The sequence below is a fragment of the Natator depressus genome, chromosome 6 (assembly GCF_965152275.1).
Source record: "Natator depressus isolate rNatDep1 chromosome 6, rNatDep2.hap1, whole genome shotgun sequence".
NCBI lineage: Eukaryota > Metazoa > Chordata > Testudines > Cheloniidae > Natator > Natator depressus.
The window spans coordinates 50244735-50261023 of NC_134239.1; the positions used below are offsets into that span (position 1 = coordinate 50244735).

Sequence of the window (16289 nt, forward strand, 5' to 3'; positions counted from 1 at the left end):
GATCGTTAATAAAGACATTAAGTAACACTGGACCTCACACAGAACTTTGAACCACCCCACTGTTAATGTTTGGCCAAGATAAAAATTAACCATTTATTACTAACTCTTTGTTTTCTGTTTCTTCACTAGTTTTTGACCCATGACAATACTTTGCTTCTTACCACATGACTATTTATTATTTATATTATTGTAGCACTTAGGAGCCTCGTCATGGACCAAGACCCCATTGTGCTAGGTGTGTATAAACACTTCGTTTTTTTAGTAGACTTTTGTGAGGTACCCTGTCAAAGACTTTTTTACAGTCTAATTTTGTCAATTAGTTTTCCTTTATCCACTGCTTTACTGAGACATTCAAAGAACTCTTACAAATTAACAAGATATGATTTTCCTTTTCTTAAACCATGAAACCCAATATATCATGATCTCCAGACATTTTACTATTCTATTTTTAATGACTGATTCAACCAGGTACAGATGTTAGGCTTATTGATCTGTAAATCCCTGGATCACCCCTTGAGCTTTATTTAAATATACATACAATATTTGCTATCCTCCAATGCTCTGACTTCATAGTTTGTCAGTTCTCTTTCTAGAAACAGCTTTCAAGATTAAAAATATTAATTGACCAAGTGCTTTTGTTTGTTTGATTTTTTTAAAAAATTTGGTTTGGTTTACCTTGATTGGGTAATTGCTATCAATGGACACAGATTCCTTAACAATCACTTCATGCTGTAATTTCTGTAATTCTGCAATCTGCCGGTCCTTGTCTGCAACAGCCATCTGGTACTGATTTCGTAGCGCTTGGGACTCTGTCAGCAGGAGGTTTTTCTCCATTCTGAACACAAAATATTAAACGAGCTGTTAATTATTACATACTGAATAAAAGTTAATGTGAAGAATGAAGCTGGCCTCACTGATTTTGAAAAACTCCATGTTGTGCACACACTCACAGATCAGTAGCTGAAAATACACATCCATGCTCCATCTCTTCAAAGACTTCTGCTGTTAGAAAGCCTAGAGCACAAGGCAAGGAAAAACATACTGCACATACTTTGCTGACAAGGTGAGAGATAGTGATGCTGGCAGATCAGGTGTCAGCTCAAGCCATGGCCCCAGGCCTCTCTGAACACTTAGAAATGCACAGCTGGAAACCAGTCTTGCTTACCTGTGTGTTAGCACTATCAAAATAGATAGTGAATGCTAAGTTGATAAGCAGATGTTTAGACTTTATAAAATGATTGCAGGATGCTGCATATACTGATCTCACTTATAACCTCTCTAGCCCATGGTGTAGTTATATTGAGTATTTGCACTGTAATCCTCTGTAATTGTATAATGTAATAAACAGGAAAAGAATAATTAAGGTAAAGGGCTCATCTTGCATACTACATGACCCAATAAAGCCAAATGAGGTATTGTGTAGCATCAAAGGAGAGAAAAGCCCTGTTGGTTGCATTCCTAATTACCTCCAGGAATGAGAGACTTACACATGAACTCATCCCATCAGTTTAGACTCTGGAATGGAGGGAATAAAAATCTTTGACAAGGAGAAACTGAATCTTTTATGCTGTCTGGGGCAAAGATTTCTAAAAATAAGCAAAGGGTCCCATGCTGCTTGGCATGGGTTAGCCCTGAAAGACATTTTGAATTGACAAATTACTACAACTTTACCACGTTTTGAATCATAGACAAACTCACTTCTGTATAGATGCTTGCTTGCACCTGTAACTAACTCTTTCATTTCTTTTTCCTTGTTAATAAACCTTTAGTTAGTTTATCACAAGACTGGCTACAAGCATAGTCTTTGGTGTCAGAAGTAAGGTACAGATTTACCTGGAGTAGGTGACTGGTCTCTTGGGACTGGGAACAAACTAAGCATTTTGTGATCTTTGGTGTAAATGACCATTTATCATACTGTCCAGCCTGCTTGGGTGGCAAGATGGACTGGAGTGTCCGAAGGGATTGTTTATGACTCCATTATAAGACTATTCTTGTACTTTGGGAGTTAATGTTTGTTACTGGGTTGGTGATATCTAATTATCGAACATACAACCAGTTTGGGGCATCTGCCTTGCTTTTTGACAGTCTTCCCTAAGATTGGCACTTTTGGTCATGAACCTCTCCATACAGCACGACAGACATAATGAAGGCGTCTACTAAACTTTAAATGTACTGAAATCCTGATGACCTGGATAACTTTCATACAGACTCAAATCACTTTACTAAGGAAACAAATATCTCTGGGCAACACTGCTATGCATGACAGAGTCATGGACGACATCAGGGGAGTGCAAACCCTTCCCACTTAAGATTGAAAGTCATTTGTGAGCTATGTAAGGGAACTGGTGGGCAGGTTACTTTGGAATGCTCTTCATTCACATCACCCAGTGGTTAAATCTCATTGCTAGAATTAGGTTTGATAGATTCATGTCTGCTGGCGAGTATTTACTAGTACCAAAGTGGGGTTGGGCCACAGCTTGTCAGCAACAGGAGAACTCCAATCTCAAGGAAAAACTATTTCTTATAAAAACACTGAGATCCTTTATTTGAACCAAAATATCATTAAGATGAGATGGCTTCCAATAACCGCTGGGAAATGCACTAGGTCACTGCATACCAGTCTCAGATACACAGAGTGCAAATGGCTTCTGCTGAAATGAACCATCCCAATCCATTTCTCACATCCAATTGTATGGACGAGTCTTAGCCAGTTAGAGACAGAAAAAAACCCTGTGAATTTCAACGTGTCCTCTCCCACAGGCTTGAACTAGAAATACACCCTGACCGGCATCCTAACAAACATTCAGATCCAGTGGGGTGCCTCCTTAGGGGTGCTAACCATTTAAAAAATTCCCTCTGGTTTCTATCTAGGTGAAGGGCACTCAGTTCCCAAAGGATCAGGTCCAAAGTTTACATATACCATGTAGCGCCAAAAAGTTTTCCAAAAGTTTGAGATGTGAACAAAATTCAAGGGAACCCCTGCTGCAGAATGGATTCAGCTCAAATCTGAACCTGGGCTGACTTTCAGTATTACCATGACTTGAGCTGAGCAGTTTGCACAGCTTACAAACCTTCCAACACCTCAAGCCATCTTACAAGAGCAGCTACTGTTTGTGGGAAATGCATCTTTTGCATAGAAATTATTAATGGTTAATCTTCTAGGGAGAAATATATCTAGTAAAGACATTAATTACAGAGACCCAAAGTAAAATTTTACATCTCAAAGCCACCAAACAAGACAGAAAATTCAGCTCCCAAGTAGGCCCATTAGAGTCCTTTATGTTGAGCAAGATTTCACGATATAAAGGAACAAAGTTGATGAGGAGCAAAAGAAAACGGCGCAGAAATAGAATGTTACACGTAATGGAAACCATTCTATAGCAATTTTTGGTGAACTGTAAACCTTTTTTGTTTCTTTGTCAGGTAATTGTATAAGGCTGTTTCATTTTGTCTACTGTATCCTACTAAAGATTATTTTACGTAAGCAACGTATACTTTTTGTTCAATCCAATATTTGTACCTTAATCCAGCTAGTTCATTCTGGTATGATGATATCTGTATCTCAGTTTCCTCTTGGAAGGCTTTCGTCTGATGCAAGGCTCTCTCGAGGTCATCTACCTTAGTCTTTAGTTTCGCTATCTCAACAGATGCAAGGCTAGCTCCTTCTTTAGCCTACGTGAAAAACAGGTTTGGTAAACAAGAATAAAATCTTAATGATAGAAAAATCCCTATTAGTACCAAAACTGTATTTGTAAAAGCATGGCTTCCTCTCATTCCTCTCTTGTTTGTACTCGTCCCTGTTGTCTAAGATACCAGTCTGATTCTAATTGTACTTTTCTTGTTCAACCTGCATTTTTCTTAATATTTTGCTAAATTAGTAAATTAAAACTTCACAAGTCTCCAAAGAGACAGACTAACTCCTTGCATTTTTCTTTGAACTTTACATCACACATCTAATCAAAGTTTACCAGTCACTCCCTATCCATCTGAAGTATTTCCAAATTGCTCTTAAGACAATTTATCTCATTGATGCTGTCAGAGGCAATGGGAAATGAAGCCATGCCCTGTTTAGCTTCATGAACTACCTTTGACTTGCTGAGCTCCTGCAGCAATCTGTCTCTGTCATCCTGAAGACTAGCCATGGACTTGGAAAAGGCATCAATCTGCTGAACATAATTCCCACACTCTGAAGAGAGCCTGGTAATCTCAAATTCTTGGGTGGTTAATGTCTTGCACAAATTTTCTATTTCATCAGTGAACTGATCAAGAGTGATCTTATTTTCAGCATCAATAAGCACTGGGTTCAAAAAAGCATGTTCTTTGAGTACAGTGAAGAGATTTGATTTAAAATAATTCAGGTCAGCTTCAAGTTCATCTGCTCTTTTTTTTTCAGACTTGAGTTCAGATGTGTATTTACTCTGAAGTACCTTGAAATCCTCTATTAATTTGTCTCTATCATCTTGCAAAGCAGTCATAGCTTTTCCAAAGGACTCATTTTGGGATCTCAATTTTTTATTCTGAAATTGTGCTTCTAATAGCCTCTTCTCTGAAGATGCATCAACTTCCTTCCACAGGAAGTTAGCATCGTGTTCAAATGCTGTCATACTGTATTTATCTTCTACATCTTTTATATTTTTGCCTACTACATTCTGGACTTCTTGAAACTTATCCTGAAGTTTTTCACAAGGTTGTACACGAGCCTTGAAATCTTTATTCTGATTATGTTGCCCGCTCCCCCTTGTTTGTGGTTTCTCTCCAGATTCAGAAACTAGCTTCTCTTTGTTTATTGATGCAATTAGAAACTCTAAGTCTTTAACTTTGGAAGTTAATTTTTGATTTTCATGTTCTAAAGATTCTGTACTCTCCTTTTGCAATTTATTAGTCAGCTGCATTTCTTTGATTTGTTTTTGAAGATCCATTTTTTCCTGTTCAAGGTTCTTAATGCTATCCAGTTGCTGTTTAAGCAACTCTTTCAACTGATGATCTTTCAGTGACAAAACTTGGTTAAGATCTTCCCTGTACTTTATTAGTTGTGCACTTTGCATTGCATTTTCAGAATGAAGATCATCTATCCGATTCAAAAGTTTTCTTAATTGTTGTTTCAGGGCACCGTTCTCACTAGCACCGTTCACTAATAGACTGTCTTTCTGACTTAAAACATGTTGGTGACGATGCTCCAGATCTTTGTATTTAGAAAAGAGATCATCTCTGTCATACTGGAGAGATGACATTGATTTTTTAAAGGCATCAATTTCACTGGCAATCTCAGCCTTATCTTGAATTGCTTTGTCTGCTTTCATCTGGAGATTTTTCAATTCATTTTCCATCCTCTGACAGGCTTCATTAGATTGTTCTCTCTCCTTTTGCAGAGACCTTATCTGCTGTTCATACTCATGAATCTGTTTTCTGTGCTGAGTCTGTATCTGAGTTAGATATCCAGAAATCTCCCCACCCTTAGAAGAAATCAGTAGAGAAATTTCTGTATCTTTGTTGTTCAGCATTACCTTCATTTGCTGAGAAATGGCAATCTGTTTTTCCAACTCTGCATGGGTCTTCTCCTTTTCAAATAGAAGTTGTTGGAATTCCTGTTCTTTTCTAGCAAAATTACTTTCCAATGCTTTTATCTCTCTTCCTGCATCACTATTATTCTCTATAAGATGATTAAGAGAATTATTTTCTTTAAGCAGTGCTTGCAAAGTTTCTTCTTTTGACTGAAGAGCAATCTCCAATTCTTGTTGTCTGTTGATAAGAGTCACATTTTCTTCCTTTAGTCTACACAGCTCACTGTAGTGTCGTGTATCTACAGATTTTTGCCACAAGTGCATTTCATTCTTGGATTCTTCTAACATGGAATATTTAATCTTCAGTTCCTGTATCTGAGCCACTTTGTCCTTCATTTCTTCTTGTAAGGACATTATTTTCTTACTACTGTCATCCATCTGTTTCTCTTTATTTTGAATAACCTCTTTGAACTGTATTTCCCAGGTTTTCATTTCACCAATTACCCTGTCCCGGTCATTTTGAAGAGAGGACATACATTTTGTAAAAGCTGCTAATCTGGCCAAAGTTGCATTCAAATCAGCTTGAAGTTTCTTGTTTTGAGAGTCCTTAATGTTGATTTCCTCTTGCAACTGATGAAGCTCACTAACAGCCCTGTCTTTCTCCCTCTGAAGAACATTATGTCTTTCCTCAAGGTTCAACCATTCTCTTTTGTGAACTGTTTTCAGTTGCTCCAGGCCAAGCTCTAATTCTTTCTCACATTCTCTCCTTTGAATTTGTAGTTGGTCTTCTTTCTTCTTAAGTTCTCTTTTCCCACTTAAATTCTCAGCTGTAAGCCTCTCCAGTTCACTCTTTGAATCATCCAGCAAAGCTTTTTGGGAAGAAAGCTTTTCATTCAGATTGCGTATTTCTTCATTTGACTTGGCAAGCTTTTCTGTGGTATTATTTAAATCTTTTTCAAATTTTTCACTCTTTGACTGCGATAATTTCACAGATCTTTGCAAGTCCAGAATCAGTTCCTGGAATTTAATAGAATCTTTTTGCAACTGGTTAATTTCTTGCTGCTTTTCCTTTAAGAGTTCTTGCAATTCTTTGGTTTTGTTTTTTGTACCACTATTGTTCCTCTGGGCACATTTCACTTTCTCCTCAAATACTTTTACAAGATGCAACTGTTGTTCCTCTTTTTCCCTAATCACATTGCATTTCTCTGCCTTTAAGTCTTCCAACTGTTGAATCAGCAAACTGTTTTGTAACTGTGCAGATTTCAGCCTGTCTGTCAGCTGATCCATGTTTTTTATATGGTTGAGCAACTCTGTCTCCAGAAATTCTCTCTCATTTTTTACTTTGTAAGAAGTTTCTTGCACATTTTCAAGTTCTTCCTGTAGAAGACACTTGTCATCTTCTAAAATCTTAACTCTCTCATTTAAACTAACAATTTCTTGTTTAAGACTTCTAGATTCATTTTCTAACTTTGATAGACAGTTGTTTTTCTGGTCCAAAAATTCTTCAGTTTCTTTAACTCTTTCTGAAATCAATTCTCTCTCCTGCTCTAGGATGCGCATATTTCTCTCTTTTACTGAAATATCATCATTTAACAAAGCAATCTGCTTTAATAATGATTCTCTTTCATTTAACACATCGCTGATTTTAGACTGCATATCAGTCTGGGACACTTCCATTTGAACTTGCAGGTTTTCCAAAGCTAATTTAGTTACATTCATGTCATTATGAAGGACCTCATTTTCATTCTCAGTTTTCTCTAAAGCCTGCTTTAAGTTTTCAGAAGCGTGTTTCAATTGCTCATTTTCCTCCATTAGCTGCTTGCTCTGCAGAGCAGCTTCATGAAGACGATGCTGGTGTTCTTCCATCCTTGACGCATGTTTACGTGTCTGCCTTTCTGCTTCACTCTGTAGTTCATCAATTTCCAATTGTTTAGATTCAGCAAATCGTTTCAATTGGTCCTTTATATCTTTGTTTTCATTAATGACTTCTTGAAGCTGTTTCTCAAGCTCATATTTTTCAGATTCCCTTTCACTGAATCTGTGAATAGCTTCTTGCTTTTCTTTTCTAGTGACATCAATAACCTGCCTCATTTCTGCTACTTTGCTACTGATATTCTCATAGGCTTGCAGAAGTGACTCATATTCTTGCTTTAATTCATTATGTTTAGCTTTCCATCCTGTTAATTCAACTGTCTGAGAATCTTTTAAGGTATTGAGTTGGAAAGAAAAAGCCTCTTTCTCCTGAACTATAGTCTCCATGGTAGATTTAAGACTTTCACATGCAGCAGTTAGGTTTTCATTTTCAGTTAACAGTCTAGCATTTTCAGAAACAAGGGTTTCATCACACAATGAAGAAATAGTATCTGAGTTTTGTTTTTCTCTGCCAAGTTCAGACAACAAGCATTCCAGGGTATATGCTTTATTGGTCAGTTCTTCTTTTTCTAACATTATTCTGTCAATCTGATCTTTCAAAAATTTGTTTTCTTTCAGGGCTTCCTTGCGTGATATTAGGGCTGCTTGGAGCTTTCTTTGTAGACGTTCTCTGGACTTTTCATCGACAGCATTCTTTTGCTCTTGTGGTTGAAACTCATCCACATTTATATTTTTCTCCATCTGCTCTGGAGTTGTTTTTGTTTGTTTCTGAATTTGATATTTTGTTCCTTCTATTAGCTTAGCTCTCCCAGAATGATCATGTTCCAGTGACTGAGTACAGATGTCTCTGTCTTGTAATCTCCCTTGGAGCAAATTAATTTCTGAATGTGACTGTAGCAGTTCCTTGTCAGTGGCATTTTCATCTTTAACTTTCTTGTATAATACCATAGTATTGCTAACTTCAGAAGCTTCTACAGCCTTCTCACGTAGCATATTTAACTCCATCAACAGTTCTTTGTTTTCTTTGCTGAAATGTTTTAATTCCTTTTTCATATTGAGTAATTCTTCATTGGATTTCTCCAAACTGTTGATGAACTCCTCTCTCTCTATCTTCATGTCTTCAAAGGCCATTTTAAAATGTTTGGCTTCTTCCTGGCTTTCCTGTAAACTGAGCTGTAACTGCACAGCTTCTTTCCGTATTTCCCTTTCCTGATCAAACTTATCTTTGAAATCCATTAGAGTACAATGCAGTTCCTTAATTTCCTCATTCTTTTCTGCAACTTGCATATTGGCTTGTTGAAGATCAACCTTCAATTTTTCAGATTCCTTCTGGATAGTCTTGCAATCCTCTACACTCTTTTTAATTACAGTTTCCTTCTCATTATTCATGCGTTCAATCATAGTTTTAAGGTCCATTACTTCAGTCTCAGATTTTTCCAACTTTTCTCGCAGTTGACCTATCTCTACGTACAGGCTGTCTTTGTGTTGCTCATAGTGCTGTTCCAGCTGACTCATACAATTCTTCAAGTCTACCATTTCCTCCGTTTTCTCACCAAGTTCAACTGATGTCTCTCTCAACTCATCCTTTAATGTTTTTGTTTCTTCACAAAGTTTTGCATAGTCATTACTTAGTTTCTCTAACTCACTGTCTTTCATTGTCATTTCAAACACTGCCTGTTCTGATTCTCCTAACACATATTGAACCTCATATTTCTGTTCATCTGATTCCAACTTGTTTTGGACAATAGTGTCTTGTTCTTGAAGTGCTGCTACATGAGACTCCAACTCTTTCTGTAGAGAGTATATTAGCAACTGATTACAATCAAATTCTTTACACTTTCTTTGATGAACTTCCTGGAGTGCTCTGTGTTCATTTTTGAGGAGTTCAAAGTCTTTAGTTTGTTCATCAAATTCTGCTACAAGTTTAGCATATTCTCTCTTTTCTCTCTGTAATTTCTTAATATTTTCTTTCCAGGTTAAAAGTGATGCCTGAAGTTTCTTTTGAAGGATTTCTTTATCTCCTTCTAATTGACCTGGCTGACTAACTTCATTATTGAAATCCACAGAATTATTACCAATGTCCCCAGCATAAGATTCTACCAAATCAGTATCTTTCAATAATTCCTCCTCGTCTACAATTTCAGCCTTGAGATTTTCAAGAGTTGCAAGAAGTTGAGAACGTTCCTCTCCATATTCTCTCTCTTTCTCACTAAGTACAGACTGCATGTGAGCAAGCATAGAGTCCTTTTCCTGCATGGACTTTAGATTTTGCTCAGATACTCTTTCTTTTTCAGCAAGGATATCTTTTAACTTTGCAACTATGTCCTCAAGCTGCTCCAAACTGGTTACTTTGGCAGAAAAACTTTCATTCACGTTATTTATCTTGGAATCTTTCTCAAACAGCTGTTGCTTCAGAGTTTCAAGGTGGGACTCAAGATCTTTATTTTGTGTTTCAACAAGTTTCAACTGATGTGTTAACTCATCAACCCTCTTCAATAATTCCTCTGTTTTTTTATGCTCTTTTTCTATTTCTTCCTGTCCAATCCTTTCAAGTTTTCCAATTTTTTGCATTAGGTCTTTTCTTATTATCAATGCAGCTTGAAGCTTCTTTTTCAGGATCTCTTTTTCCTTAACTAGTTTCTCAAGATTAAACTGCAGCTGCTCTTTTTCACTCATTAAGTCTTTAAATGCAGTTTCTTTGTTGCTTAATTTAACCTGATTATGTTGCAGTTCTGTCTTACAATCTTCAAGTTGCTGGGATACTCTATTAATATTTTCTACTGAATTACTCTGAAAAGTTTCCAGATGCTGTAGTTTGGTGTCTAATATACTTCGCTCTTCAGAAAACTTCTTCATTTCATTAGACATGGATTCCACGATTTGAGCAACAAAACAATCCTTTTCTTTCAGCTGCTGATTTAGAGCAGAAATTATATCGTTCTGCTGGTCAGTCTGTGAAGTTAAATTTTCTACACTCAGGTCTTTTTTCTCCATTTCTTCTAGGAGACTCACTATTTTTTTACCTTCGATGTTCAACTTCTCATGACTGATTTGGAGTTCTTTTTCTGATTTATGTAGCTTCTCTTGAAGCAATTTAACTTCCTTGTTCATTTCTGCTAATAATTTTTCTCTTTCTTCCACAAGAGACTGTTGTTTATACAACGTGTCTTTGACAGTGGCCATTTCTTTTGACAGACATTCAATTTCAGAATGACAGGTATTCTTCACCTTTTCAAGATCATTCTGCAACAGCTCCTTTTCTTTCTCTATCGAATGCATACTTTTTAACTTATCTTTTATAATATCCATTTCTTTCTCCTTTTCTAAAAGAAGCAGTTGAAATTCCTGTCCTTCCGTTTCTTTGCTCAGAATAGTGGATACCATGGCAGAGAATTTTTCCAGTTTAGTTTTACTACTACTAACCTGCTGACCAACATCTGAAGTCTCTGCATCCTTTTCTTTGAAGAAGTGTCTACTACTAAGTAATGCAGATAGGCTTTCAGTTAGCTCCTCTTTTATAACATCAAGTTCTTGTTGTAAAGACTGGATTTTACCATCCTTTGGTTTCATTTCACTTTCTAAACTGCTCAGCTGCTCTTTAAGAATGGAATTTTGCTGAGTTGCCCTATCAAATTCTGTTACCCACTTGTTTTCTGACTCAATTAAACTTTGTTCTAACTTTTCAATTTTAAGCTTTAATTCAGAGACTTCTTCTCCCTTCACACTAACCTGCAGCTGTAACTGCTCTTCTTCATTCTTCATCTTCAGTTTGACAGCATCTATCTGCATTCTTGAGTAATTCTCAGTGACTTCTAGTTTTTCATGAATTTCTTGTAGTTCTTCTGTTTTTTGCTGTAACTGATTTTGGTATGCAGTAAGTTCTTTGTTTTCTACAGTAAACTTATCAATAGTCTCTTGTAAGAGAATTTTCTCCTTTGCTAAAGAATCCACCTGTTGCTGCAATCTCTCTATTAAAAGAGCGCTGTCACGGCAGTCTTGAGAGGATTTGGAACGTACATTGTTCAGCTCAGACTTTAAATGTTCAATATTTTTAGCCTGTTCAGTGCATTGCATATAGAGAGTCTGTAAAGTTAATTCTTTTTGTTGTGTATCTTGTTTCCATATAGTTATTTGGTCCTGTGCTTTCTGGTGTTCACGTTTTACAGAGTCCAGTTCAACTGTCAGAGAATCAATTTTCTTCTGGTTAATAGCAAAATTGTCATCTTTTTCCTGCAAAACACTAGAAAGGCTTTTCACAGCTGCAGCACTTTTCTCTAGTTCCTCTCTAAGCATCTCTATCTCATTAGTAAAAGCACAAACGTTGCTCTCTGCCAGCTGTATACTGACATCTTTTTCGTTTAACGAATTAAGTAGCCCAGCTATAACTTCCTCCTTCTTACTAAGTGATACATTAAGTGTGTTTCTTTGCTCGTACTGAGCTGCAATTTTTTCCTGCAGAGATAAGAAAGCATTTTCTTTTTCCTGTGCCAGTTCTTTGGACTTTTGTATTTCTTGTGTCAGTTCATGCATCTGACTCTGAAGCTGAGAAACTAACTGTATCTTCTTTTCATCTTCACTAGCTTTGTCACTTAGCTTTTTGAGGAGGCTTGTTTTTTCTACAAGAGAAGATTCTTTTTCTAGCATTGACTGGCTAATATCATTTATTACTTTCTTCTGATCATTTATCTCTTTTTCTAGTTTTAGTGTGGCTTCTTCCAGATCTGTAGCCTGGTTCTTTAAGACCTCACATTCTCTCTCTTTGTCATGAAGATCTGTCTTCAATTTATCATTGACTAATATGGCATTATTGACAGCCAATTCCTTCTCTAGAACAATTGTTTTTAACTGTTCTGCTTCAGAGGTCAAAGACTCAAACTGTTTTTGCTGCATACAGGAAGACTCCTGTATTTCAGAAATGTGTGCTTTCAAATTAACATATTCATCTATCTTTTGCTTTAAAGACTCATCTTTCTGTATAACTGACTGATTCAATTCTGCTGTTTTTTCCATCATATTTTTAAGCTGACACTGAAGGTCAGAAATTATCTCCATATTCTCAGACAGTTGAAATCTAAGCAAATCAGATTCCTCAGATTTATCTTTAAACAACTTTAAATCTTGGGCTTGCTTCTTAAATTCATTTTCTTTTTCTTGTGCTGCCTGTCTAAGCTGACTGGTTTCAGAGCTCAAAGCCTGTACCTGGTTTTGCAAATCTGAAATTATTTTCAAATGCTGCCCTTCTCCTGCCACTTTCTTTTCTTTCATTTGCTGAATCAAAGCTTCCTTCTCAGAAAGGAGAGCTTCTTTTTCCTCAACACCAATTTTTAATTTTTCATTTTCAATGGTTAGGCTATCAATTTGGTGCTTCAAAGCTAAAATATTATAATCTTGCTGAGACATGTGTGAAGTCAAGGCAGTTATTTCATCGGACTTTTTCATTACTGCAGCATTAACTGTTTCAACATCTACTTTCAATTTTTCATTTTCTAGGTTTAGTATGTGTGCTTGGTGCTTAACTAACACAATTTCTGACTGGTGCTGCGTCAACTGAGACTGAAGATCAGCACATTCACTTGACTTTTTGCTGCATATAACTGAAATGTCTTCCTTTTCATGTTTTAGCACATCCCCTTCTTTCCTTAGTAGTTCTACTTGGTTATTTAACATTGCACTTTTTTCAGTTTTCTCAGCAACCTGCTTATGTAGATTCTCAAGCTCTACATCTTGATTTTTTATAGTAAGAGCTCTCTCTTCCAGTGACTGAGATAATTTTATATTTGCCTCCTTAAGCTTTCGAACTTCATTCTGTAACTTTTCCATATCAACTTTATTTTCCTCTACTTGCTTACTTAAGGAAACATTATGAAGGATTTGTTCTTCTTTAGCTTCAAAATCCACCGTTATGTCTTGAATTTGTTTCTGTAATAATAATATTTTTTCCTCACTCTGGCTGAGCTGTTGGAGTAGCGTGTTACATTCAGTCAGCTTATTATTTAGTATTTCTTCTTTTTCTACTTCTCTGTCTTCAGCATCCTTCAACTGAATGACGAATGATTGTATTTGTTCATGTAACTGTTGTGTCAGCTCCCTGCTTTCAGATAGCTGATTGGTTAGCACATTGCATTCCTTTGTTTTCTCTAGCAGCTGCTCTGTAACTGAATTTTCTTTTTGCTCTACAAGTGTTGAAAGTTGCTCAACCTTTTTCATTAACACTTCTTTATCATAATTTAGCTCTGAAAGTGTTTTTTGGTACTCTGTTTGACTGACAGATATCTTATTCTCCATCTCTGCTACAGCCTTGTTTCTCTTCAACAGCTCACACTCCTTCATGTCCAATAGTTTGGACAAACTCTCATTTTCACTGACTAATTGTTGCTTTTCTTTTTCCACAGCATCTATGATATTTCTCAGATCTTCATTTCCTTTTATGTGCTCTGACAAATCTTTTTCTTTCCCCTCAAGAGCTGCTTGCAACTGCTTATTAATTAAAATAATTGTTTGTGTCTCTGCTTCCATCTTACTAACTATTTCTTGTCTTTCAGTTACGTGGTTCTTAAGTTCTTCAAATTGCATCTCTTTGGCTTTCAGATCTCCAATTAATTTATGTTTAGTCTCTACACTTTGCTGCTCAACAATCTGAAGTTTTTGCTCTAACGATGTAATCGTCTCTAGTTTCTCTTGTAAAACATTTTTAACTGTTTCTTGATGTTCAGTATGTTCTGCAAGCTGTGTGGATAACTTAGCCAATTCTTCATCTTTAGTTGCAGCTTCCAAAACTAGTTTGTTGTATAAATCTTTAACTGATTTTAACTCCTTCTCAAAACTCTGTTCTTTGTTCTCCTTCTCTTTAAGCAAACTCTTAAGTTTCTCCTTTATAGAGCTGTTTTCATCAAGCTGGGATTTCAAATATTTAGTTTCTTCCCTGTGTTTTGCCTCAGTTTCTTGTAGTTTTTCCAAAGTTTTATTAATTTGTTCTTTCAACAAAGTAATCTGTGACTCACACTCCATGAGCTTGTTATGGTATGTAATCCTGTTGGACTTGATTTCAGAGCGTAGATCCTTAATTGTTATGCTGTTCTCACTGATTTGCCTTATCAACTCCTCATTTTCTTTTGTTTTAGCTTCAGTCTGGCTTTTAGATTTCTCTAGTTCCAACCCCATTATATTAGTCTGCTCAGAAAGTACAGAAATCTTCATGCTTGTATCTCTTATATCAGCTGTTTGAACTTCTTTGAGTAAGTGGGTTTCCCTTTCAGCCTTCGTCAATGCTTCTTCCATCTCTCGTATTTCTTCTTCTTTACACTGGATCTGGTGTTTTAGAATGACAATCTGTTCAGAATACTCAGTCATATTGGAAGAGAGGGCAGACACTTCTTTGTCTTTTTCCACTACTACTTCCTTGAGGTTGTCAATTTCTCTTTCACGTCGCTGGAGGTCTTGAATTAGTTGAGATCTCTCCTCTAAATGGTTTGTGTTCAATCTGTCAAGTTCTTCATTTGTCTGGGCAAGTTCAAGTTGCATCAATTCTACCATGGCATCTTGTTTCAAGGTCTAAACATCAAGAAAACAATGTTACAAAATATGCTATAACTTTCACTTAAACCATTTTAGAGGAAACTGCTCTCCCGCTTATGAGACCAGTACCCAAAGCTAAGTAATCAGTCTCATTTAACAATGCTTTATCATTATACAGGTTTTTAGTTCGAGTAACAAACTAACTACGGGTTATTTTAGGATGACTTTCATATTCAAAAAAGTTTAAATGGTGAGCACTTTTAACTCTTACATATTCTGCTAGACAATTATAATAGATCAAGCCAAACTAAGCACATGTAAAACAATTTCCACATCACTTTAACGAGTTACCTTTTCTTTAAATGTGGCAACTTTTCCTGTTAGATCACTGACAGCTATTTTCTGTTCTGTGCACTCCACTTCGTATGCATTGTACTTCTTCAAGACTTCCTCCAGCTGAACATAAAAGAAAATTTTCACTGAGATATGTAATTACACAAAAGAAATAATGCCTGCATGTCTGTAAATTACAATCCTGAATTTAAGTTTACATAATTCTGATTTATGAAGAAACTGATACACAGTCTACACACAGGGACCTTTCATAATTGACCAATGAGACACAGATTTGTACGGATAAAGCACAGCAACTGTATAATGAGTCACAGCAACATCAGACAACAGTTCAGCACAAGTAAGTAAGTAATACCACATTCAACTGAAAGTGCAGAAGTTTCTAAATAGGAAAAATGACAATAGTATTATTGGAATATGACCAGGAAGCCAAGGTAAACACCCCAAAATTTTGGTCATATACATCTCATCCAAAAAACATCAAAACAAAATTTATTCACAAGAACACAAATTATTATCCAAAAGGAATGTAAAATGGGATAGGATTAGATGGGTCAGGGAATCAGTAACGAGATATTGAGCCCATCACCTCCAAGTCACCAGTTTCAAGATGGCTGAGGTAATCTGAAGTTACTACCATCTGTGAAAGGGCACACCCTCACACTGAGAGAGGGGACTAAAAAGCTTCACTTGGCCTGTTCAACACCAACAAGGAGCACCTGCAATGCTTCTTCTGCCGGGTAGGTTGAGGAGGGTGGGTAGCTTAAAAGGGAAAACCTGCCACAGGAAGAGGCAGTGAACAGGTAGAAGGCTGCCCCAACTCAACAACCGAGTTGTTGTTCAGGCCCACTGAAAGGGAGACAGCAACAAGCCTCACTGTTCCCAAAGCTACAGGACACAGACTCAGAGCAGCACGCACCACAAAGAGGGGGACCCTGGGTAGACTAAGCTCAAGGGGCTGACCCAGGAAGACTGCCTGAGTTCCAGTTCATCCTTGCTTCTTTTCAATTTCCCATGGCCTGCCCTCTCCCATATGGGAAGAAAGAG

At 36.7% G+C, this 16289-nt stretch overlaps 1 protein-coding gene and 1 long non-coding RNA gene across 4 annotated transcripts in view; one reads left to right on the plus strand and one right to left on the minus strand.

The window, feature by feature from the left end:
* LOC141989023 (uncharacterized) overlaps positions 1–16289 on the minus strand; it is a 69190-nt gene that overhangs the window by 12344 nt on the left and 40557 nt on the right. For all 3 annotated transcript variants that reach the window (XM_074955248.1, XM_074955246.1, XM_074955247.1), the window contains exons 20-23: positions 15240–15344; positions 4086–14924; positions 3521–3672; positions 676–835 (exon numbers count right to left, since the gene is read on the minus strand). In XM_074955248.1, the coding sequence (XP_074811349.1) occupies positions 676–835; positions 3521–3672; positions 4086–14924; positions 15240–15344 (11256 nt within the window). The remainder of the gene's footprint in view (positions 1–675; positions 836–3520; positions 3673–4085; positions 14925–15239; positions 15345–16289) is intronic.
* LOC141989024 (uncharacterized) overlaps positions 937–16289 on the plus strand; it is a 97445-nt gene continuing 82092 nt past the window's right edge. The window contains exon 1 of the long non-coding RNA XR_012639895.1: positions 937–1063. This is a non-coding gene — a long non-coding RNA (uncharacterized LOC141989024). The remainder of the gene's footprint in view (positions 1064–16289) is intronic.